At 45.9% G+C, this 23215-nt stretch overlaps 1 protein-coding gene and 1 non-coding gene across 3 annotated transcripts in view; both read left to right on the forward strand.

Moving 5' to 3' along the window:
- LOC149348265 (uncharacterized) overlaps positions 1-10190 on the forward strand; it is a 30563-nt gene extending 20373 nt beyond the window's left edge. The window contains exon 2 of one of the 2 annotated variants that reach the window (XM_089585784.1): positions 9148-10190. In XM_089585784.1, coding sequence (XP_089441910.1) covers positions 9159-9623 — 465 coding nt within the window. In that variant the 5' untranslated portion in view covers positions 9148-9158 and the 3' untranslated portion in view covers positions 9624-10190. Of the gene's footprint in view, positions 1-9142 lie in introns of both variants that reach the window. The other variant, XM_089585783.1, reaches the window with a different exon arrangement.
- Positions 10191-17597: 7407 nt separating this feature from the next.
- Positions 17598-17671, forward strand: TRNAS-GCU (transfer RNA serine (anticodon GCU)). The gene has a single exon. It is a non-coding gene; the product is annotated as a tRNA-Ser (tRNA).
- Positions 17672-23215: the final 5544 nt, after the last annotated feature.

Below are 23215 nucleotides of genomic sequence, written 5' to 3' on the forward strand. Positions count from 1 at the left end.
AGGATTGAGATATACCAACGGCGCGGTCCGTCGAGCGAAAAGCGGGTTCTTTTCAGAGGTTCCTTCTTGAAAACAGTCAGGCTTACCGCGGCGCGAGGTCCTGTTTGTAAGGCCGGTGAGACAGAAAAGCTGCTTTAATTCTTTCGCAACGAAATTCGCTGTCTATAAATGCACCAGCGGAGGAGACTGGATTCAAAACTTATGCGCTCTTCAAAACAAGACGTTACGAACTCTCATTTGAATGTAAAATGGTTCATGTTTGGTTTGGTTTATTGGGGTTTACATCCCATAGCGACTCAGGCTATGAGAGACGCCGTAGTGAAGGGCTCCAGAAATTTCGACCACCAGGGGTTCTTCATCGTGCACTGACATCGCACAGCACACGGGCCTCTAGAATTTCGTCTTCATCGAAATTCAGCCGCCGCGGCCGGGATCGAACCCGCGTCTTTCGTGTAAAATTGTTCAATTCCAACCTTAATTGGTAAAAGGTACAGCTTACTGGACCCCCTAGAACAAGCGATGTCTCCAAAAAGAGGGAATAACACCGATGCGATGGCTCAGTGGTTTGAACATCCGCCTCTCATGCGGGAGGTACGGGGTTCGATACCCAGTGCCACCGGGTACCCACTTGTGATACAATGGGTACAAGCTTTCCCCTGGCCTAGTGCTCGGCTTAAGTGGGGCGCAGTGCTTGGGAAATGAGTCTCTGACACCCTCTTGTGTATATGAAAAATACCTTGTTCCATGGCGCGCTTCGGCCCAAGCTGGCCTTTTGCCACAAAAATTCATCATCACCACATGAAAGAGGGAACAGGAGAAGGACTTGCGAGGTTATTCAGAACATTGTGTTCTCAGATTTCTTATCACTATTGCGCAATTCATCAACTTCAGCCAGAACTTTTCGCTAACTGTCACTTTCTGTTACACATGAACGTGCCTCGGTCAGCCCGCATCATCCATTCATTTTCCCAGCAGAACTCAGCGTAGACACGACATCGCCTCTGGCAACAGTGGTCTTAAAGTGTAGCTCAGTTTATACAAGGCAGGTGCCTGCTCTCGATCTGGACCACGTACTACGTGGAACTTGCTGTTTCTCAGGATGACCTGAATGTCTGTCGCCCTAACCAGCGCAAAACGAATTGTTGGGCTATAGTCGGATACAACTTAAGTCTGCAGTGGAGCTCCGCCCACATTCAGCCTCCGCGCACAGAATTCCTCCACGACGAAAAAGTAGTCCGCTGCTTAGACGTTTCTTGTTACGCAAACAAGAAGCTTATCACCGGAAAAAAATTATAAGCTCTAGGATTTTGACACTTGGATTGTTTGATATAGTCAAGCATTAAAAAGCTGATTTCGTTTACAGTTGCGATTGGCCAGCGGAGTAATACAGGACGCCACGGATCGCAGCCCAGTGTTAGCAACTGCTGTTTTTTTTTAGTTGTATCCTACTATAGTAGGTATCTCATGCTTCCAATTACAGCGCGAAAAAAACGACAAGGACGACAAAGGAACACCACAGCGCCTTGTGGTGTTCCTGTGTCGTCCTTGTCCTTTTTTCATGCTGTGGAACTGGAAGCCCTAACCAGGAGTGGTGCTAGTTAACAACTTTGATGTCATGCTTTACAGAATCATTTTTTGGCTTAATAGCCCGAAGACACTTGCAATGAAATAGAAAAAGGTTAAAGGAACAGCCCGGCAAGGGCCCCAGAGCAGGCACATCCTCGTCCTGCTCCGGAAGGGTGAGGGAAGAGAAATTATGCAGAAGCCGAGAAGAAATCGAGGTCCAAGAAACAAACGACACAATCGTGCCAAAAATACGACACAATTATTCGTCGTTTTGTCGTAACGACAGATTTTTCTGTTGCCCTGAATCTTTTTTTGAAGTACTTGTCTGTAGACTGTAGTTCTGTAGTAACAACACTAAATTTTGTTGTGAGTACAAAAATTTCTCCCGCCGCGGTGGCTCAGCGGTTACGACGCTAGGCTGCTGACCCGAAAGACGCGGGTTCGATCCCGGCCGCGGCGGCCGGATTTCGATGGAGGCGAAATTCTAGAGGCCCGTGTGCTGTGCGATGTCAGTGCACGTTAAAGAACCCCAGGTGGTCGAAATTTCAGGAGCCCTCCACTACGGCGTCTCTCATAGCCTTAGTTGCTTTGGGACGTTCAACCCCAATAACCTAACCAAAAATTTCTGTTGTTACGTAAGTTCATGGGCAAAAACATTACAGACAATCTGACGACAGAAATTTTTTATGTTGTGTTTTTCGACTGGGAATAAAGAAGGACACTACAAATTAGTACACACAATAAACAGCCACGGCATGAAGGAGGGAAGAGAGCCGTCACCATAGCTGAGATGGCAGAACACAGCACACGACATGCAAAGTTCATGAGTTTGGTTCCCGACGGTAGATCTCTGTTATCTTCCTATTAACCCCAGACTATAGCCAAAAACAGCAGACATGCCTTCCCGCTCGTAATGATGATTCTGATAAAGATTTATTATAAATGGTTTGCTTGATGGCCTTAAATTTAGGGTTGATTGGTTTATTGGTTGGTTTATTGGGGTTTAACGTTCCAAAGCAACTCAGGCTATGAGGGACGCCGTAGTGAAGGGCTGCGGAAATTTCGACCACCTGGGGTTCTTTAACGTGCACTGACATCGCACAGTACACGGGCCTCTAGAATTTCGCCTTCATCGAAATTCGGCCGCCGCGGCAGGGATTGAACCCGCGTCTTTCGGGTCAGCATCCGAGCGCCGTAACCGCTGAGCCACCGCGGCGGGGCAAAATTTAGGGTTGAGGAGTTGGGGTGTAGTCGGGTAACGACGAAGTTGGCACGAACGCTACACATACGGTGCGAGTTCATTTCTAAGGGCTGTTGTGCATTCACGTACCGAAAAGTCGTACAGCTTATTTTAGATAACGCCGCATGTTTTCTTAGCGAACCCGACTGTACGAGCAAGTGCATTCCGGGAAGAAACAACGCCATACTTCGTGCCAAGAGCCAATGAGGCCATGATAACGAGTGTCCCGCATCCGGAGAAAGTGAACGGGTTCTTGTTTATCGAAGATAGGATCGCCCCACTTCACGAGGAACGCCACGTCAAGCTCCCTGTTCGGAGCACAGGTACTTACACACATATACACACACTCCTGCCAAGAGAACGACGGGCTTCTCAAAAACTGTACGGCTCAGATAGCACTGCTGTTCCTTCCGGTACATGCGGGCTCACTTATACTTGAACTAGCGCTTCAGGCTTGGACTGGAAGCTTCAGCGTGTCTTGCAAGAGAATGCGGCAATCTTTGGGAGGCCGCAAAAGAGATTGCTCGCGTCGGCATTTGCACCGTGCAACTCAAAAGCTGCTCCCTTGGAAGGTTGCGAGCATTGGTGGAGACAACGCAACTTTGTTTTCGTTTTCCTGAACCTAAATTAAGCTCCAGATTGGTTTAAAAGTAGTAGAGAGTACACAAGTAAATAGCTAAACTCGCGGTCAACTTTCTGTGGCCCTGCGGCCAAGACTAGAGAGGAAAGAGGAGGAGGTGGGCCGTTGTCTCCTGGAGGCTGGAGGACCGAAGCTCGGGTGTCATTTCGCGTGAGTATAATATAGGATTAGAGTACTGCGAGGCTGGAGATAAAGGGGCGGCCAAGGCAAGGCGGTTGAGGGTGAAGAATGTTTTTATACAGTAACTGGCCAAAATATTACGATTCTACTCGTTCATTGGCCGGATTGTTTGGCGCATTGACATAGCACGCTGACAGAGGCCCTTGGCTGCAGAGGCACAGAAAGTTGACCGCGAGTACAGATATATTTTCTCTTCATAGCACTGGCTGCGTTGAAGCAGTTTCTCCTTTGGTACCCTAGCGTTGGGAGTGGTTTCTTTTCCCCAGGTGGTCGAAATTATTCCGGAGATCAGACCTCCACTACGGCACCTCTACGGCGGTGGCAAGAACTACCTATTCTCACGTATTACCTGCCAGCTTTTTGTTCGTTATCATTATACTTTTAACTATCTGCATTTCCTGTAAACTTTCCCGCCGCGGTGGCTCAGCGGTTACGGTGCTCGGCTGCTGACCCGAAAGACGCGGGTTCGATCCCGGCCGCGGCGGCCGGATTTCGATGGAGGCGAAATTCTAAAGGCCCGTGTACTGTGCGATGTCAGTGCACGTTAAAGAACCCCAGGTGGTCGAAATTTCCGGAGTTCTCCACTACGGCGTCGCCTTAGTCGCTTTGGGATGTTAAACCCCATAAACCATAAACCAAACCTTTCACTTCCTCCTTTATCCCTTCCCTTACGGCGTGGTTCTGGTGTCCACCGAGATATGTGAAACAGATACTGCGTCATTTCCTTTCCCCCAAAAACCAATCTTCAGTTTCAAATAGCTTCCTATAGGCAGTGCACAGTGACTTCATTGTGGGCACAACTGAACGTGTGAGATTGCGATCTCCAGGTGAAAACACTTTCCTCACTTTTCTCCAGTAATTCTCCACTCCCCGAGACTAGTCGTCCTGCTAAGTTTTATTACACAGCAGTCGCTTAGGCTGTTCCTAAATGGAACATTTCCTCAGCGAGCTCCTGCAATTCACATCAGACAGTAGTCGTCGCTTATCTCTGTCCTGAGAAACCTCAGGTGTCCCTGGGCGCATATGTTTATTGTCGCTATTAATCTTAATTTCGAGAATGGCCCACAAAACAAGATAACAAGAAAGATACCAGCACGCCTTGCTGACTCCGAGATAATACCTGCGCGAACCCCTTGCTCATATATGGCTTGCGCTGACGTCATACTGGCCACCAAGTTTCGTAGGAAGGACTATGGCGTGCGCCATCGCGGCACCTGCGTTTATGCGGGTGATTACAAAAGGAGTGCCAGGTGACAGAACTGTGGCACAAATGGTCAACCTTCACTAACTATTTATTTATTTATTTATTTATTTATTTATTTATTTATTTATTTATTTATTTATTTATTTATTTATTTATTTATTTATTTATTTATTTCATTACCCTCAGGGCCAGAGGGCATTACAGAGGGGAGTGGGTTACACACGAAAGTGAAACAAAAATACTGCTGTAAATATACACATAAAAATTAGAAATGAAGCTCACGGAAAAAAGGAACAAACAGGTTACGTCAAAACATTTAACAAATTAACCGCGCATATCGCAGAATAAAAACAACAACAAAAAAACATCAGCATACAAGAAAAACAAAACGGCAGGAGATATCACATTCAAAAAGCAGTAACATGCGCCCATATAGAACAAGTGGAACAACCGTTTTAAAAAAGATTGACTGCATCTTGAAATTAACTCGGATTCCCGAGTTCATGACAGCAGGCTGGTTAAAGCAGATTTAAACGTAGAATTATCAGAAATTTGGACGATAGATTCGGGAAGTGTCGTGTCGTTAGTGTGAAGCCACTACCAGCAATGAAAGGCAAGGCTAGCCTTTTGCAACAACCTTAACCTCAACTAACGTCAAGTGCTATCTGTGTGTAGACGACGGAATACTTAGGAGAAATCTGATTCATCTTGCTTGATAGACAACGTGCTAAAGCAACGCCACATTAGAGGGCTCCTTGTTGATTTCACCTCCTGTAGTTCTTTAGTGTGCACTCATATCTTTGTTACAGGCTTTTTTGCATTTCCCCTCCGAAGTCAAGAACTATGTAGTGCTCGGCAACTGAAAGCCAGATCCCCTGAGCCACCCGGTGAAAACTTCGTTGTTAGGAAACATAAACAGCATACAAGCTGTTAATCGTGCCAATCGTTGCAAGAAGGGCGTCACTAGCGTGGGTGCAATGCATTCTCGCTTTTAGGTTAAAGATAAGGTTATCCACTGCCATTTAGTATCGCACTATTTCGAGATACCCTTGGAGTTCGATATATGCGGGTTCGACTGATACAGAAGAGCGCGGTCAACAGTACTCGATCGGAATGTCCGCGAAATCACTAAGCAGCCTGTAGGCCGGGTCGTCGTGACGTCAAAGATAACTAAAGAAACAAGGCAGATTTGAAGGGCGCTTCCGAGAACAATGTCGGGCGAGCAAAGCCGATAGCGCGCTCGCGCTCAGGTGTACAGTATTGTGCGTCTTTATCGTGAAGACTTGAAAAAATTTTCTCGCCTCAACCGCTGGCTCGTTTGCGGTAAAACTGAGCACAGAGCTTGCGTATTGTGGTAATTTTTGTCTCGTAGCAAGTTTTACAACGATACTTACTTCATTCACCCGAGAATGATGCAACTCTGTAATCGTCTGCGACGAGATTGACAAATTGAAAGCTTCTAGTGCCTGGTTGCCGCGATAGGCGGCAGTAGCGCCATCAAAGGACCTGCGCAGCTTGTAATGCTGACCTCGGCGCCCTTCGTGTCGAGGAGCTTTTCCTATGCAAACGACAGATGGCGCAACTAACGGCCTTCAGCGAAAACCCACAGCTGGCGGCTTTCGGTTTTTCGATTTTGATGCAAACGATTACGTGTTTGCATCATGCGCGGATGAACCTGGTAAGTACTGCTGACAGACTCCCGCCTTGGTCCTCGCCCTTTCACAAAGGCGAAGATCCTCGGTCCGTGGCCACAACAGTCGACTACCATCAAGGCTTACAAGGCAATGTTTTGTTTTTTACGAGAGGCTGCCTTGATTGACAGATTGTGACTGTGTCTCTTGTTCCTTAACCCGCCGCGGTGGCTCAGTGGTTACGGCGCTCGGCTGCTGACCCGAAAGACGCGGGTTCGATCCCGGCCGCGGCGGCTGAATTTTGATGGAGGCGAAATTCCAGAGTCCCGTGTACTGTGCGATGTCACTGCACGTTAAAGAATCCCAGGCGGTCGAAATTTCCGGAGCCCTTCACTACGGCGTCCCTCATAGCCTGAGACGCTTTGGGACGTTAAACCCCAATAAGCCGAACTAAACCAATCTCGTTCCTTCTCTCTTCCCTTTTTAATCCCCTCATTCCCTTCCCCAGTGCAGGTTAGCCAACCAGAAACCTTTCTGGTTAACATCCCTGCCTTTGCCCCTCTCTGTATCTCTCTCTTACTACGAAACAAAAGTTACCGCAGTTGTTCAAGTTATGTGCGCAGTTTCAGCGTAAAGGAGCCAGCGGTTGAGGCGAAAAAATTTTTATAAGTCTTCACGATAAAGATGCACAATACTGTACATGTGTGGATGAAATAAAACGATACCTGAGCGATGACGCCACTGGCAGCGGATGACAGCTATAACACGTTATGTGAAAGCACGAAGTGAAAAAACTGAGACTCCTGGCCATACTATGCAAATTAGGTGTACGGAGATGGTCGGCAAATATACACCGTTGTCAGGCACAGAGTTGCTTGGAAGACACTGAGTCAAGGGGCTTGCATCTTTACACGCAAGCCGGGGTAAATAGAGATGGCTAAGTGGTAATCGCTCAGTAATTCCTGCTACAGTCGCCGCCGTAATGTCCGGAAAGATACCCTTCATTATAAAGCTATTCGTGTTGCAGCTCACAGCAGTTATACATGCATATAATTTTTTCCCTAAATATTCATGACAAACCACCGTTGCTTTTTGAACTGCCTTCCCACTGTGACCGTAATCCCAAAACATAAGATGAGCAGCATGTATACTGTTCGGGCTTCTTTGTCTGACGGGCCTGGGAGAGCGCCGCAGAGAGTCCGGAGGCTGCTGTGGTCTCAGACGAACTGTCTTTTAATAACATCTACAAAAGTATTTTATACACAAGACACTGGCGCCACGGTACGGACAAAGTGAAAGCGAAACCGAAACTTAGACGATACAACACAGCAGTTTCGACGATCGTCAGTGACGCTTAGCTCGATGTAAATCTGCCTAGTGTCAACAGACGGACGTAACAACATGGAGCTGGTAACATTGCCCTGTGCCATCGTCTGCATCTGTGCCATCGTCTGTGCCATCGTTAAAAGTATAATGCGCGACCTTTTTCGCCAAAGCATTAAGTTTTGTTGCAGTCAGTCTGCAAAGAGCAAAACTGTCTCGCAGACACAAGTAGGTCTGCAGCGTGACTTAGCTAAGTTAGCGCTGCAGAACGTAAAAATCAGAAAAATGTTGGCATAAGGCGGCCAACCTTTCTAGCATGCGATAGCGTTAACAGCTTTACTGGAAGTGCCCTCAACAGACCGGAATTGACGTCACTTCTCTCCAGCCAATGGGAAAGCCCCAATCTGATGAGTCACTTCCCTGCAGCCATTGGGCGAAGTTTATGCCCAACGACGCATTTTGGCATTTAAAACTCCCGCGTTCAACTAAGGGGTGTTATCCACGTGAGCATGCATGAGCCATGATGGCCATGCGGACAGGTGTGTGGGCACTCTTGAGGATGCGCCATTTATGGTCACGTAGTCAAGATTAACCACTGAATGGGTGCACTTATGGTGGAAAGAGGAGTACGACACAGCTATTTTGCGACTTTGCCGGAGATTGAGGACAGGAAGTCTAGGAGCGCTTTTTTTCAGTACCTGAGATCGGTGTGGGCTGCAGAGTTCCAGTGACTTTAGTGTGGGCATACCGGTACTATCCTTTTCAGGCGCCATTTTTTGTTTTGACTGAAATCAATTATTTTTTCACCTAAGTATAGTATAATCAGGCCTCAAGAAAGGGAATTTGTTAGTTTTCGAACGTGAAAGACCAGCAGGTAAGTTTTTACAACGATGTGGAGAACTCTGTACAACGTGTCAGATTTGTTAGAAATAATAACATTGAAATGTTCTCGTGTGTCAGGTAAACACCCCAGGGATCGTGGAATCACTTTGTGTTCGAAGATTCACATTACACTCGAAATTGAGCAAAAACACTCGATGTTTTCACTCGCGGCAAAATATGTCTGCTCAAAAACGGCGGACAAAGTGCTGCCTAGCTCACTCTTACGTGAAATATTACTAATTACTACACTCGCTACATGCTACAAAAAAAAAACAACTTGTTTGCAACAAGAATGGTGCTCAATTTGACTGAAATGATGAAATCACTGTTAAGTGCTCCAGTTTCTCAGAAAAAGCTATAACTTTGCCGCTGACACAATTGTGTACAAAGCGCCTGAAAGGGCTGTATAGCTTCATTGCAACTTGGGGACTGTGATGCATTAAGCACGTGTTTCACCCATCCTGTCTTCTCTGCAGGGTAGGAGGCCACGGCATGGTAAAGTTCCAGTTACCCTCGGCGCTGGCCCGCAACGCCTGGAGGGCCTTCAACGCCGGCCTCTTCCTCATCGTGATCGGCATGGTACCGCTCCTGCTGAGCGTGACGTCACGGACGCGGATGGACACTGTCTTCCTGGCCGGCCTCGCCCTGGTCAGCGTTGGTGGCACGCTATTCCTGGTGTCCTCTTGTGTCGCCATCTGCGATCATGTGCAGAGCGTCTCGCAAGCGCCCGGAGTCAGCGTCGAACCGGTGTGGACCATCGACGCACCGCCCAGCTACGAAGAGGCAGTCGCCATGCAGCGACCTCCGTCCTTCACAATACACGGTTCATCGCCCGTCGTGACCTCCACAGACAACGTTGTCGTCACCCTGTCCGATTTGCCCGACCCAGCGATGACATCTGCGAAGGCAAAGTGCGTGACTCTGATAGGACCAGAGGCGAAATCGTCCGCATGCTGAGGATATCTGGGTTCGAGCGAAGTCTGAGGATGTTTGCGGCTAGACTGCCGTGTGCCACTGTCGCATGACTCTGGCTTCAGCTAGACGTCATCGTCAGTCGACTCCAGGGCAGCGCAGTTCTTCTGAGTGAATGATCCAGAAGTCTCAAGTCTGTGCAGCAGTGCACTAACCTTGACAAGGCAGTCACGTGTCTTGTCCAGACAGACTGCAAAGGCCTCACTGCACCTGCTTGAACAAACCTTGATTTGACGAGCTTTGTCATACACGCCTTCGCTGTGCGTGTTCCAGGAGACAAGGACTTCCGGCGTGTCGCGAGGTCAAAGGAAACCAGGTGAAATGCGGACTGGCACAGACTTGGAAACGACACGTCTTGAGCGGAAAGAGATCTGAAGATGTCAGTGCAATAGTTCTGCAGCTGGCAGCGTACAAATGCAACGACGAAAATGAACAATTACGACAGTACAGAACTGTGTGTGTTGGCTCAGTGTTGGTGTGTGGCACCTGGTAAAATGTTCATAAACAAGATGAGCGTTAAGAGGCAACATAAAATATTTATTTCCCGTTAAACACTCAGACTCTTGACCAAACCATTTCTTGTGTGTAGTTTTTAACAAAAACGTAACCATGGCTTGGTGTAAAAAGATGCGTGCTCGCGGCGAAAGCTGGCTGCTAAAGCGAAAACAGAAGCTTCTAAGGCAACTGGGCAGTCTGACTATTCACTAAGAAGCCCGAGGCGTGCGGTTTTTTAAATATTTTAAAATAGGCTTCCTGAAGAAAAATTATGGTTTCTTTGACATTAGTTTCGTTAGTGACGCATGTCAGGAAAAAGGCGAGACGTTTTCTGTATAAGGCGACACTGAAGATTCTGTTCGAGTTCAATCAGGCAGTTCGTTGCAATTAGAAATCTCCAGATGGCCATTACAAGTCGCTATAGAAGTTTCTAGATTTTTTAAAACCGCAGTTCAAATCGGCGCTTCGTCGCAAAGGATTCCGGTTCTCCTCGTGTCAAACAGAAACCAAGCGGATCAAGAGCGCACACAGCCGCACCCACGAGCTTACGTCACTCGGAGGCGTTCACGTCACGTGCCTTTTTCTGTGACACGAGGGCTGCAGCAGTTAGATCACGGAGGAAGTTCTTTCCTTCCTCCATTAGTAAGATAATGACCGGTACCTACTGTCATTCTGTATCGTATCGTAACCGAAAACTTGACTCACTGAACTGGATCGTCCCTCCCATGGTGACAGGCGCCGTGGGACATTCCAGTAGTTGCTCATGATCCCATTGTTGCTCATAAGATGTGACAGACAGACGCCCCTTTGTATCTTGCCACTTCAGCCATAGAGAAACATACTCGTATACGTTAGTATGTTTCTCTATGCTTCAGCCCGAGAGCGACAGAAAAGGGATCGGTCACGGCTGCTTACTGTTTTGCAAGTCATTCTTTCTGCCACACTCTAGGGACAATGGAATTTAGGCACTGATAACAGATGGCTGCCGGTTGATTCTAGGGTCGGGAAGCATACGTCTACGCGGGTTTTACGGCGATGCAGAGAAAGTTTTCGACTGCATCAGCCATGGCATTTTATTGCAGCCGCACACAAAGGTAAGAATGAAAGAAGCCAACAGCCGAACAAGTGGTTTAAATGAGAAACCACTGAGAAACGTTCGTTCAGTGGAATTAAAGGTGGTCTTCTACGAGCACCTCACAGTAGACTATATCACATTACAGGAATACTTAATTAGGGCCACTAATGAGCGCCACCAATAACATGGACGATGATGCGTAAATAAACAGTATGCGATGGCGACAAGCGTGTCGATATCTGCGAAAGGGTGTTCCATGGGACTCCCACCGTAGAAACATTTTCACACTGCTGCGTCATACTTTTAAGGCGAACGTCTGTCCCTCATACATGTTTCTGTTCGAAACTCGAGAGGCGAGCAGCTTGATGTCCAAGCCCAATGGACGGCCGAAGCGTGCACCCTGGAACCTTCCGGCACTTCTTGGAAAGCAGGACCGTGCATGCGTCCGTATTCATGAGTGTTTCTATCTGTGTCTTTTCAGTGCTTCTAAGTGCGCGGCTGTCAACGGCGCAGAGAAAAACCAGAACAGCGGCAGCGTGGAAGAGGGAAGAGCGAGAAGCCAGCGTGTGCGTGCGGAAAACCCGAGTGTGCGAATGAGGGGAAGGCTAGGCCCAGCACACACAACATGCTGAAGCATGCATATGCTTGGACAAAGAACTAAAAATCTTTTTTTTTTTTCGTTCATTTATGTGTGTGCGAAAACGAACGGCGCGATCCACGTACGGAAAACCGCGCGCGCAACGAGCAGACGACGCGACGTCACATAGGAAGTGCGTCATTCAGTGCTACGTCAATTCAGTGTTACGTTCACCTGTCAGTCAGAATGACGGCCGACTGGGATGCCATTCGCTGAGATGTCACGGCGAACGCTCGGGCGATGGGCCGGATGCCAGTGTAGAGAATAAGCTTAGGTTGGCTTTTCGAAAGGGAGCGCGAAAGGGCTTCGGTTTGAACTTTCATCACTTTTGGGGGCGCGCTGTGGTATTTTGTAGGGACTATTAAGGCGAAAGCCTTTAAAATAGCTCATACTGTCGTGACCAAGACGTGTTAGCAAATTTGTCCGCGTTTCAGATTGGTTGATTTGGTCGTGACGTCACTGCGCGCGAATTTTGACGGGTGTCCACCGAAATATGCGAGACAGTTACTGCGCAATTTCCTTTCCTCAAATACAATTTTTGACTGGTGTCCACCGAGATATGCGAGACAGTTACTGCGTAATTTCCTTTCCCCAAATACAATTTTCATTTTCTTCATTACGGCCCCTCTTTCTTCTTTCACTCCACTTCCTCCCTTCCTGTACGGTGCGGTTCAGGTGTCCACCGAGATGACAGAGAATTACAGCTCCATTTCCTTTCCTCAAAAAGCGTTGCGTTCAAAGGGCAACGCATCGCGCTGAACGGGTGGTGGCGTTTTGTGGACTCCCTGGCAGCGCTACAACACGCTGTCGCGTTCGACTCCTAAAGGCAAATATTAAGCGTCATTAATTGGCAGTTAATTATGCACCAACAGAACGTGAAGTGAACAAACGCGCAGCAGAATGCAGCACTCAGGCTTTCGCCTTTCACCACTTTAGCCGCTAAAGTTCCTCGTAATTTTTTTCACCACTTCCATGGAGGCAAAATGCAAAAACGGCCGTGTGCTGCACAATGTGTCAGCGCACCTAAAGGACCCCAGGTGGCCTAAATTAACCCGGAGCCCTGCACTACAGTCCCTCTAGCCAATGTTTCACTTCAGTAAACCCCACATATAAAAAAAATGGCTGAGGCTTAGCTAAGGTTAAGCCTAGTCAGATGCGAAGCATATTGATGGCTAGGCTTGGTAATACATGGCTTTCCTTGGTAGACGTTCATCCCGCTCTTCATCGGTCTCTGTGGCACGCTGAAGCTTTCGCTTCTCGTTCAAATCAGCCCTGCTTCTAGGCGGCATCCCAACACCTGGCCGCCTCGTAAGTGCCCGGAGTTGTTGTTGTTGTTGTTGTGACTGAGAGGATGAAAAGGAAATTGCACGGGCCTGCTACTGGCTCGAGCCAAGCCACCACCGCTGCCACGTGCAGATAGAGGAGAGTTAAAAGATCAGACGAAGGAGAGAGAGGAAAGGAAAGACGCGCGTCGCAGCAACAACTGCGTCCGCCGGAGCGGGCGCTGCTCAAAAAACAGATAAGCGGCCGAAGCCGCGCTCGCCGAAGCGAGTACAGATACTAAGTGCCAGGAGAGCGAGGCAAGCTCAGGCAAGCTCAGCTTTATACCGCTGCTGTAGCGTCACGTGGTCAGCTGCAGCGCCTCTGATGTGGAGCCTCCACCGCCGCGGCCGACCGCGCGAGCCGGCAGCCCATCTCTCCTCTGCAGTGACGTCATGTTGTCACGTGGTCAGCCGCCGCGCCTCTGATGTGGAGCCTCCACCGCCGCGGCCGACCGCGCGAGCCGGCAGCCCATCTCTCCTCTGCTGTGACGTCATGTTGTCACGTGGTCAGCTGCAGCGCCTCTGATGTGGAGCCTCCACCGCCGCGGCCGACCGCGCGAGCCGGCAGCCCATCTCTCCTCTGCTGTGACGTCATGTCACGTGGTCAGCCGCCGCGCCTCTGATGTGGAGCCTCCACCGCCGCGGCCGACCGCGCGAGCCGGCAGCCCATCTCTCCTCTGCTGTGACGTCATGTTGTTACGTGGTGTCACGTGGTCACGCTAAAAGTCAATGGTAGCTCCACCGCCGTGCTCGACGGGCTGTAGTGTAGCTCTAGTAATATGCTTCACATAAAAACCAGTCGAAGTATACCACTTTTCACTAGCAGTTGGACTTCGGCGCCACGACACTGTGGTGTCACATATGACGTCATCGACTACTTCGATATCGTGGGAAATACAAGCGGCTTATTCAATAACACTTTTCGCAGAGAAAGGTAAACTGTGTCAAAGGTTGAACAAAATGAGCAGACAATAACCCAAAGGTAGTGAATTTGGAGTATTGAAATCAAATGTGCAATGTTTAAAATCATCTTCATTGTCCCTCTAATGTGCAAAGCACAGCAGATAGAGCACAATACTCGGATCCTTTTCCTTAACTTTTATTGTATATGCATAGCTGTACATATATATCCACGCATAAAGGAGGCACATGATCACGACTGCGATTGAAATAATACACCGTTATGTACAGTTACTGCATACAAACCGCATAAAACACGTGCAGTGAGCAAACAGGCTGCGCAAGCGCAAAAGAACTAGAAAAAGTTTCTCATCAAACGAGACAGAAACACAAGGTCACACACAGGTGCCCACAGGTGCAATCATAGATTCACGAGAAATACTTCGTAAGAAATATTCAGCACGAAAGATAGAAAAAGGACAACAAAACTAGCATACACAAAAACATAGTGTATGCGACTTTAGCGTACAAACTGAACGTGTTCAAGTAAGTTCTCACACCTTTTTTCTTTATTCTCGCTACTGGAGACACACTGCAGCCTTTCTCGAAGAATACAGTTGAAAGCAATTACACTGTATGTGCCTAAATCACAAGGTCTTTCACTTGCTTACCAACCCCGTTTCTGTATACGCTCAACGGAGAGTTATTTGATCGTATAGTACCAGCAGACCTCTCACAGGTTTTACATTTCAAGAACTGCAAGCCAGCGGCTACAGAATTCATAGCAATACAAACCGAGGTGTCCCCTGTGCTTAGCCAAGTGTGTTGCTCAGAACAACTTAAAGCATATCACCTGAAGTTGGTGCCAGAGCTTATGTGTGGTGAGTATCTCTCTTAGGTCCTGTAAACCGGTTAGTGAAGATGTATGATTTCAAGACTGCAGAGTTGGATCTGCACGATCTCAAGAACTCCGACAGACAGGGCATATTTCAGGATCTAAAGAACTCCGACAGGCACGACATGTTTCAGAATAACAGGTGCCACTGGCAAGTACAAATGGTAAATTTGATGTTAACTAAAGTGTTCACCTGTTTTCAATGAGCAGGCAGCTTTCATTAATATGTGGTCTACAGTAATAGCAGTTAACAGTACCCATAAGAACAAGCTTGTAGACAAGTAATGCATCAAATCTTAAGCAGAGAGAACATTGTTCCTATCTAGGTCACGGAGCTGGTGTGCGATATGCAGGTTAACAAAAAAAGTTGGGGCCTTCTTAACCAAACTCTTAAAGAAGAAAATGCAGCAGCAGTTAGGACCCACTAATCCACCTTAATCCATAATCTGGAGTGGCTCAGCTTCCAAAACTTTGGGGGGTCCTTAGGAAGTTTTTTGGGGTGAGCCAACATCCAAATTTCGGGGGTCCTCACATTTTCAACTCTGGAGGTGCCCTATGATTGCTCCACTGGTGCTCATGCAGTGTTGATAACATCACGACCCTCTCAATCCCATTCATAGACTACGGGGGTTCTCGTACCCCTTAGTCCTACAGTGGCGCAGCAGTTAATAAGCAATGCACCACTGCCCTGGGAGGTGGGTGTTTCCAATGCAGCCACCAGTGAGGCTTCAAGACTCAAGTTGCTTTTAGAGTTCCCGTAAGGCTCATGCACAATGCCACGGTGAGCTGGTGACAACTGCATCGATTTTGGCAACAGTGGGCACTTTGTTCACAATCCAGAGAGCAGGTTGTGATGATGTCGCATCACGTGGCCTCTCTCGACCAATCAGGAAATTTTATGGAGAATTTCAAATCTCGCGGTGCTCTGACTGGTCAGTTGAGGTCATGTGACACTGATGACATCACCAGGATATCGACCAATCAGAGAATTTTGTTACAGACAACACTGAAACTTTTCGCGAGGCGACCGCCTAGATGCTCTCGTATTAATATACACTAGATGGCACTAGCATCACAATCGGCGAGACAAACCACTGCACTAGGCAGCTACAAAGTAAGTGAACTTTTTCATATAACCCCATGGATAAAAATTTTGGAATGTTTCTTAAGGAAAGGAATTGGATTGCAAAACCTTTATTTCGTCAGAAAATAAAAATGCAACAGAAGGAAAGGAAACGCTCAGGCTCAAAGTAATGCAATGGGCAGGGGGCACATTCATTTGGACAATGCTATAAACAGTCTACACTGTGTACAAAGAATGCAAACACTGTTTTAACATTGTAAACATGTGAAACTAGTCAGAAACAAGCATTTTTCTCCTACTATATAACTCTCTCCCTGACAGCCCACAAACTGATGTCAATTTAAATGAACATCTTCATGAACAAAGATATGAATGGTGCTCACAACCAGTTTGAATGTTAGACAACTCTCAATAATTCGAACTCGAAAAGAAGAGAAGTTTTTCAAATTATGCACTGTTCGAATCAGGGAGGACCTTTTTTAATAAACTTCACGTTGATGAAGTCAAAAAGTCAGTTCAAATAGACCCAGTTTTCTATTTACTATTTGAATTACCGAGAGTTCCCTGCCAATACTAGAACCAGTGAAACACATAAGAGCTCTGGATCCCAGCAGTGCAAGACTGGTAGCACTTATATGTGTTTTATGTGCACAAAAAAAGGTAACTATTTCATCATATCCAATGAAAGTTTCAGTTCCTTGATAAAACACAGAATGGATTTGAGGTGGATAGAAACAAAATTTATCAACAACTAAGGTTATAGGGTAATAACAAAAACCTATCAGAAAATAACTGAACTAGCTAAACATAATTATGCAGTCTCCAAATACGATTGTTTGAATTGAAAAAAAAAAGCAATGTAAAAAAAAGGCACAATGAGATTTTCCACTCCAAAACAGCAATTTATTGTGAATGCAGTTAGCTACATAACGTGCTTCTTTCAATATTCAAGAGTGCAAACAGCACAGTATAAAATGTAGTGAAAGCTGTCACTATCAAGATTCTCTGAGCAACTAATGTCAAAAAGACCTCGTATGAAATTCTTTGGTGCCGTCGCCATACAGCCTCTGTATGAGACAGATGGCTTGAAGTAATCTTAAGCTGACTAGAAATTGTCTGCATCTCAATGTATGCGACATGAGAAAACATTTCCAGGCTTGTAAACTTGTACTTCCACAGTCCACGGTCCAAATGACATGGCAGACATGGCTCTACAAACGTTTTAAAAAAAAACCTGCGTTTTTAGCTGTGTAATGTCAGGACTACTGACTTCCAATCACCTTCCAAGATTTTTTGCATTTTCGAACCTTGCATTTTCAGGCCATGACCAAGTATTACAGCAGTGTTAATGCTTACGTATACACATATACAGAAGCTAATAAGGGAGTAATTACTACTCACTGACGTCCACCCGAGCGCAGCCAAACGGCTACAAAGGAAAGATATACAGCTCTCTACTCCACCTTGGGGGATTCCCCTAAACATTTGGTCAACACTGTTCCCACTTGGAGTTATTGATCAATTCGCTCTCGCCCTACCATAAGCTTGCCGTCCCGGTTAGCTCAGTTGGTAGAGCGACTGCTCCGCTGAAGCGGTGGTCCCGGGTTCGAACCCCGGACCAGGACGAATTTTTTTTTAACTACGAAGTTTCTGAGAGAGCTGTATAGCTTTCCTGTGTAGCCGTTTGGCTGCGCTCGGGTGGACGTTAATGAGTAATTACTCCCTTATTACAAATCTACTCCACCTTGGGGGATTCCCCTAAACATTTGGTCAACATAAACAGAAGCTTTCAATGCCCACAAGTGAATGCAAACTCTAATTTTGAAATTTTTTTCTGAAATGAGCCAGAGGCTTAAACAGGAGATGCATTTACCCCTGTGTCAAATTACTAACGCCACAAGTGCAAGTGGAAAAAATGACGACATTGCAAACAACGCACAACGCAGATCATTAAATGACCAGCATGTTACCGCTTCATCACGATTCATGCAATTCTTCAAACTGCATTTGCCTTGACGCACAGTTTATGCAGTTTTCATCATCAGTGATCGTACTGATGAATACACCAAGAGCCTTGTTACACCAGAAGCAGTGGACTGTCGCAAAAGTCCGCCTCAAGCATTCAAACAATTTTACGTGCTACATCTTAGCTCCATCACAAAGTCAGACTAGTGGTGCTATAGATTGTGCACGCAGTAACACCCAGTTTGGCACCTCGGAGCAATTTCCTTAAGACGCCATTTCGTTTCCCCGCACAGTCATGCGAAAGAACACTTGTGCGAAAAGCCGATGCACCATGACTAGAGTTCATTTTACGCGTCATCTCATGTCCAGCACGACTGATTTGTGGAAAAGTTCGCGTCAATGACACGATTGCACAGTCTCATAGTAAAAGAATAAAACATAACTTCTTACATAGCTACGCAAATCACCATGCAAACAACACGAGACAAATACTAGATCACAAAGAGGTACACAAGCCCACTACAGAACTACAGAGATTGTATGTACAGTGAGAAAAAAAAAAATCTTTTCACGGCAAATTTCAGTAGAACATATGAACACTTGCATTCCCATCAAAATTGCTCGGATAGTATTTTTCTGCAGCAGCTATCTACCTAAATTTCTTTTTTGTACATATGCCAAGTACTAATAAAACTCTATGTACAAAAACTGACTACACTTGAGCCCTTTAGAAACAAAATTTACCTACAATGTACAATTGCACTCGCCTCTGTAGCAGGAACTGAGCTCGAAGCTCAACTATGACATGCTACCTCATCTACACTAAGGGTTGCGAAAAAAAAGAACCAGCTAAACAGGGAATGATTTACAAAGCTGTCATTCATTTCTTCATCTTCTTGTACTCTCGGTATCACATTTGATTGTTATCAGAAGCGAAACAAGCAATAACATGACAAAGATGGAATGAACTTCAAGGAAAAACCAGGATCCCAAAAGGCAACAGGGCAGCACGAAATGTGTGACGGGAACTTTGCCCCGTTTTTGTTCAGCACACCGTAACAAGTTCACACAGCAATCAAATCTCTTGCCCATAGTGGCCAGCACATGTTCTAAGTGAAGCCCATGGTTCTGTTGTAGGCCAAAAAAGAACTTGCGTGAAAATCCCACACGTCCGACACAATCGGGCAAAAATTCCTTTCGGGGGGGGACCCTGGTCTTGAAAAAAAATTTTTATTAATGAAGTCACAGTTATGAAATTTTCAGGCCACATGTACGCGCTGATTCTAGATATGTCATTTAATTTCGTGCAAAACCATTCCTTGAGCACTTGTGCAATTTTTATGCAAGTATATTGCGGAAAGTTTTGCAGAAAATTTGCTGCAGGAAACTCGCTGAAATGCAAGCCATTGGGTTCTCTTGACACCAAGGTATGCAATAAGGGTAAAATTATCATCCTGCCTCTCATAGAACTTGAGCTATAGGGTACTGAAGCTGCCAATTCAGAAACAGGAATACACACTTTTCTTCTCATTTCTGAAGCAACAACTTCAAAACCCCATAACTCAGGTTCATTGATAGCCAGGATGATAATTTTACCCTTATTGCATTCCTTGGTTTCAGCAAGTTTCCTGCAGCAAAATTTCTTCAAAACTTTCCGCAAAATACTTGCATAAAAATTGCACAAGTGCTCAAGGAATTGTTTTACACGAAATTAAATGGCATATCTAAAATCATCGCACAAAAATACATGTGGTCTGAAAATTTCATAACTATAACTAGATTAATAAAATTTTCTTTTCAAGACCAGGGTCCCCCCTTAAACCAAACAGAAATGCGTAGTTGGCAGAATGAGGGCTTCCAGTTCTTGACAAGTTTTTGTTTCAGAATAGGCTGAAATGTCTCGACGAATAAAAACAGCACTGAAGAGACATAACAGATGAGCTGAAAGAATGTATAACAACAGGGTTATCCACTTTAGCAAGACGCCCCTCTAATGTCAAAACACACACTGAAAAAAAAAAAAGTGCAGTTCTCAAAATAAAAACGAAAAAGGCACCTGACAAAACCCTGAAGAATAGAAGTAATGAGAAAATCAAATCGGGGCTTGGATTTTCTTCTCGTGTTATAACGCTGAAAACAATTTTTAGGTTACGTTTAAATCAACAAGAAATTAACTTTCTACAATTCACTTAAATATGCCTGAGGCATTGGCCTAGATGGATAAAGAGGGAATCAGCATCCAATTTAAACCTTTGTGGAAAGCATGGCACTGAATTGGTACACAATTGAGCAGCACTTTCTCCATAAATACTACAGGATCAGAGCATTAATTTTCAGTTCTTCTCAAGAGAAAGCTTTACGGGATAGAAGCCAAGCTTTTAGACTACTGATTTTCATCACAGGTCTACGCAACTTCAAGGGTTTTTGTAAACAACTTTCAAAAGGTCTGCCATGACTGGCAAAGTCTCACTGGAGAGTCCAAGAACTTGTAAAGCACACTTCTAATCTAATGTGTAGAAAGTGATCTGAATTTTGGTCACGAGTGAAAACGGTAATCTGTCCACAAGCATAAGTCGAAATTTTGCTTTACTTGTGAATATACTATAGATACAAAACCTGAATGCTAACAGCTGACGCAGTTTGCATGGCTATGTGCTTTGAACAAGAATGCCGCATGCGTGCTTTCTTGCTGAGCTGGTACATCATGGCACTCTCAAATGTGTGGCCCTCACAAAACATGGCTTCCCCATTTGTGAGTCAAGTTTTAAAACATCACGAAAGTGCATGCTAGTAGCATGTAATCTCAATAAACAGGCGCTGTGGCATAAAATTAGCCTCAAAAGTAAAAATGCTTTTAAAAATTATTCCCACACTCTCATATCAAGTAGTAAATGTTCTGATTTTATAAAAAGATAAAATGTTGCGCACTTTTTCGAAACAAGCATGAATGAACGCAGTTGGGTTAGTTGGCAAGTTTTCGCGCTTGTCAGAAGGGGTGAATGCTTGCTTTATACTCCGCGACAACTTTTCCTGGCAACGCTGACAAAGCTAGGGAGCTGAAACACGCCCTCTCTTTCGACACAGCACACTATCACGCCCGGTTACATTTAATAGTTTGCTCCTAAAACACTACACATTGATAATACTCAGTATTTAAGGCATAAACAGCACAGTCTAAATGATAAAGTCATGCCAAAAACAGTTTCTTTGATTACGACAAATCATTTAGGCAGGTAAGATTCCATAGATGGCGCTAGCTACACCAGCGACGGAGCAAACCAATCGCGCGTCAAGCAATGCGCCAGGCGGCCGTCTTGAGACCGAACAATTGATGAAGCGGCACAGTTACACATGCTTCGACCCTGTACCTTTCTCTTCATTGCCAGAAAAAGTTGTCGCTGAGTGCAGCCAAGTCGCCGGCCGGTCTCCACTCAAATTTTACAGTTAGTATGTGGTATGTTATATATAGGTGGTTCCACAGCAAGAGCTGTGTGACCTACACTCTTGCGATTCTGGCTGGTCAACGTCCATGTAAAACAGCAGCGCCCCTAGTGGTCGCGCCACGAACTAGTGGAGTGCAGCAGGAGACAGGGGGCACGTCCAAAAGCAGCAGCGAGAAAGGACGACCGCAGCACCCCTAGCGGTCACTCGGCGAAGCAGGAAGATCCACACGACAGTTACCATGTCATTTACTTCTTAATAACCTCCCCCTTCCTGCAACACTAAGCACGACCAAGCTCGAAAACCTTTTGTGCAGTACTAAACATTCTAGCAATACTTATGTGCTTGGCCCAAAGCTAATTAAAGTACACTGTCTGCAGAAATGCCAGGTTAGGAAAGCATTCTTTATACCTCAACCAAAGAGTGAGGCACCAATGAAAAAAAGGCTTCCGAAGCTTCCATGATGAGCATTTCGTCTTTCTAGCAAAAGATGGCGCCACAGTGCCTTTCACTCAGTGAAATTTTCTTTTTAGCTGAGCATTTCTGCAAGCAAAGGGGAGTTCCAATTTCCACTGAATGGTAAAATAAAACCACTGACCAGCTAGTGGTTTGGCCGCGGGGAAGCAGTACGCCCTCTTGCTGAAAAAAATGCCGCCATTGATATTTACAATGAACTAACTTCGGTTAGCCACTAATTACCACCATATGAGGTACCAAAACATGATAACTGTATTAATCCATAGATCTGCCTTTACCGACGACCTCTCTCTAGCAATGCAGGCTTTCCACTACAAGGCATCATGCATATCAGCAAGCTGGACACCCCAACCTGTTTGTTTAGCTCAGCTAGAATGGCATACCTAGAGGAAAACTAGTGTCAAACATAAGCAATCTGATCACTAATTGACAAACGGGCTTACTAATCAATGACCGTGTGTACAGTCAGTTCATGTCTGTTCACGTTACGCTCCCAACTGCAAGAAATACTGAATGTGGCACTTCGCGGCTGCAACAAATAAAAATTGACATCATCTGAAAGGTGTCCGTACAGGATCTGCAAAGCAGCCATGGCACCATGTTCAAAAATGTCCAGTGGGTCACCGGACTGAATCAATGATATACGTTGGTAGGATTACGAGCTGTTAGGCTTAAAGTGCATCGGGGATAATGGAAAGAAGTTAAAACTTTGGCTTGTTGTCTATGAAGCCAGGACACAGAACAGTGCGATTAGCTTGGTACACGGTAAACACTCGGCAGGTTTGAGGAACTTCACCTTTGCTTAAAATGAAAGCCCTTGTAATGTGGGTACAAAAAAAAATGGAATTATATGAACTTCATGACAGCAATATGCCCTGCACACGCAAAGTTCTAGCCATATGTTTTCAGCTGCTGGTTTGCCTTCATAATAGAGTGCATAAGACACTCTTCACAAAGAATTCAAACGCGGAATGCGACACAGCTACTATCAAGTTAGAGTTGGTCTTATGCCCACAACAAGACTAGCTTCGTTGAGAACATGGGCTTCAGCATGATTTTCCTATGTAAAATTCCTCGCTTAGAGGAGGTGGGAGGGGGGGGGGGCCTCCCCCTTACATCCACCCCTGGCATACAACCATCACTTTCTGCCCATGCAGGGGATCTGAATGAACTTAAACCTGATGTCCGACAAAGAGCAAAACAAAATGGCATGACGCAACTCCCTATGAAAGAAGCTTTTGACTTATCCAAGGTAGTGCGGAGTTTTAAGGGGGACACTGGTCTTG

Source organism: Amblyomma mixtum, chromosome 4 (genome assembly GCF_055824585.1).
Source record: "Amblyomma mixtum isolate Tamu chromosome 4, ASM5582458v1, whole genome shotgun sequence".
NCBI classification, from domain to species: domain Eukaryota; kingdom Metazoa; phylum Arthropoda; class Arachnida; order Ixodida; family Ixodidae; genus Amblyomma; species Amblyomma mixtum.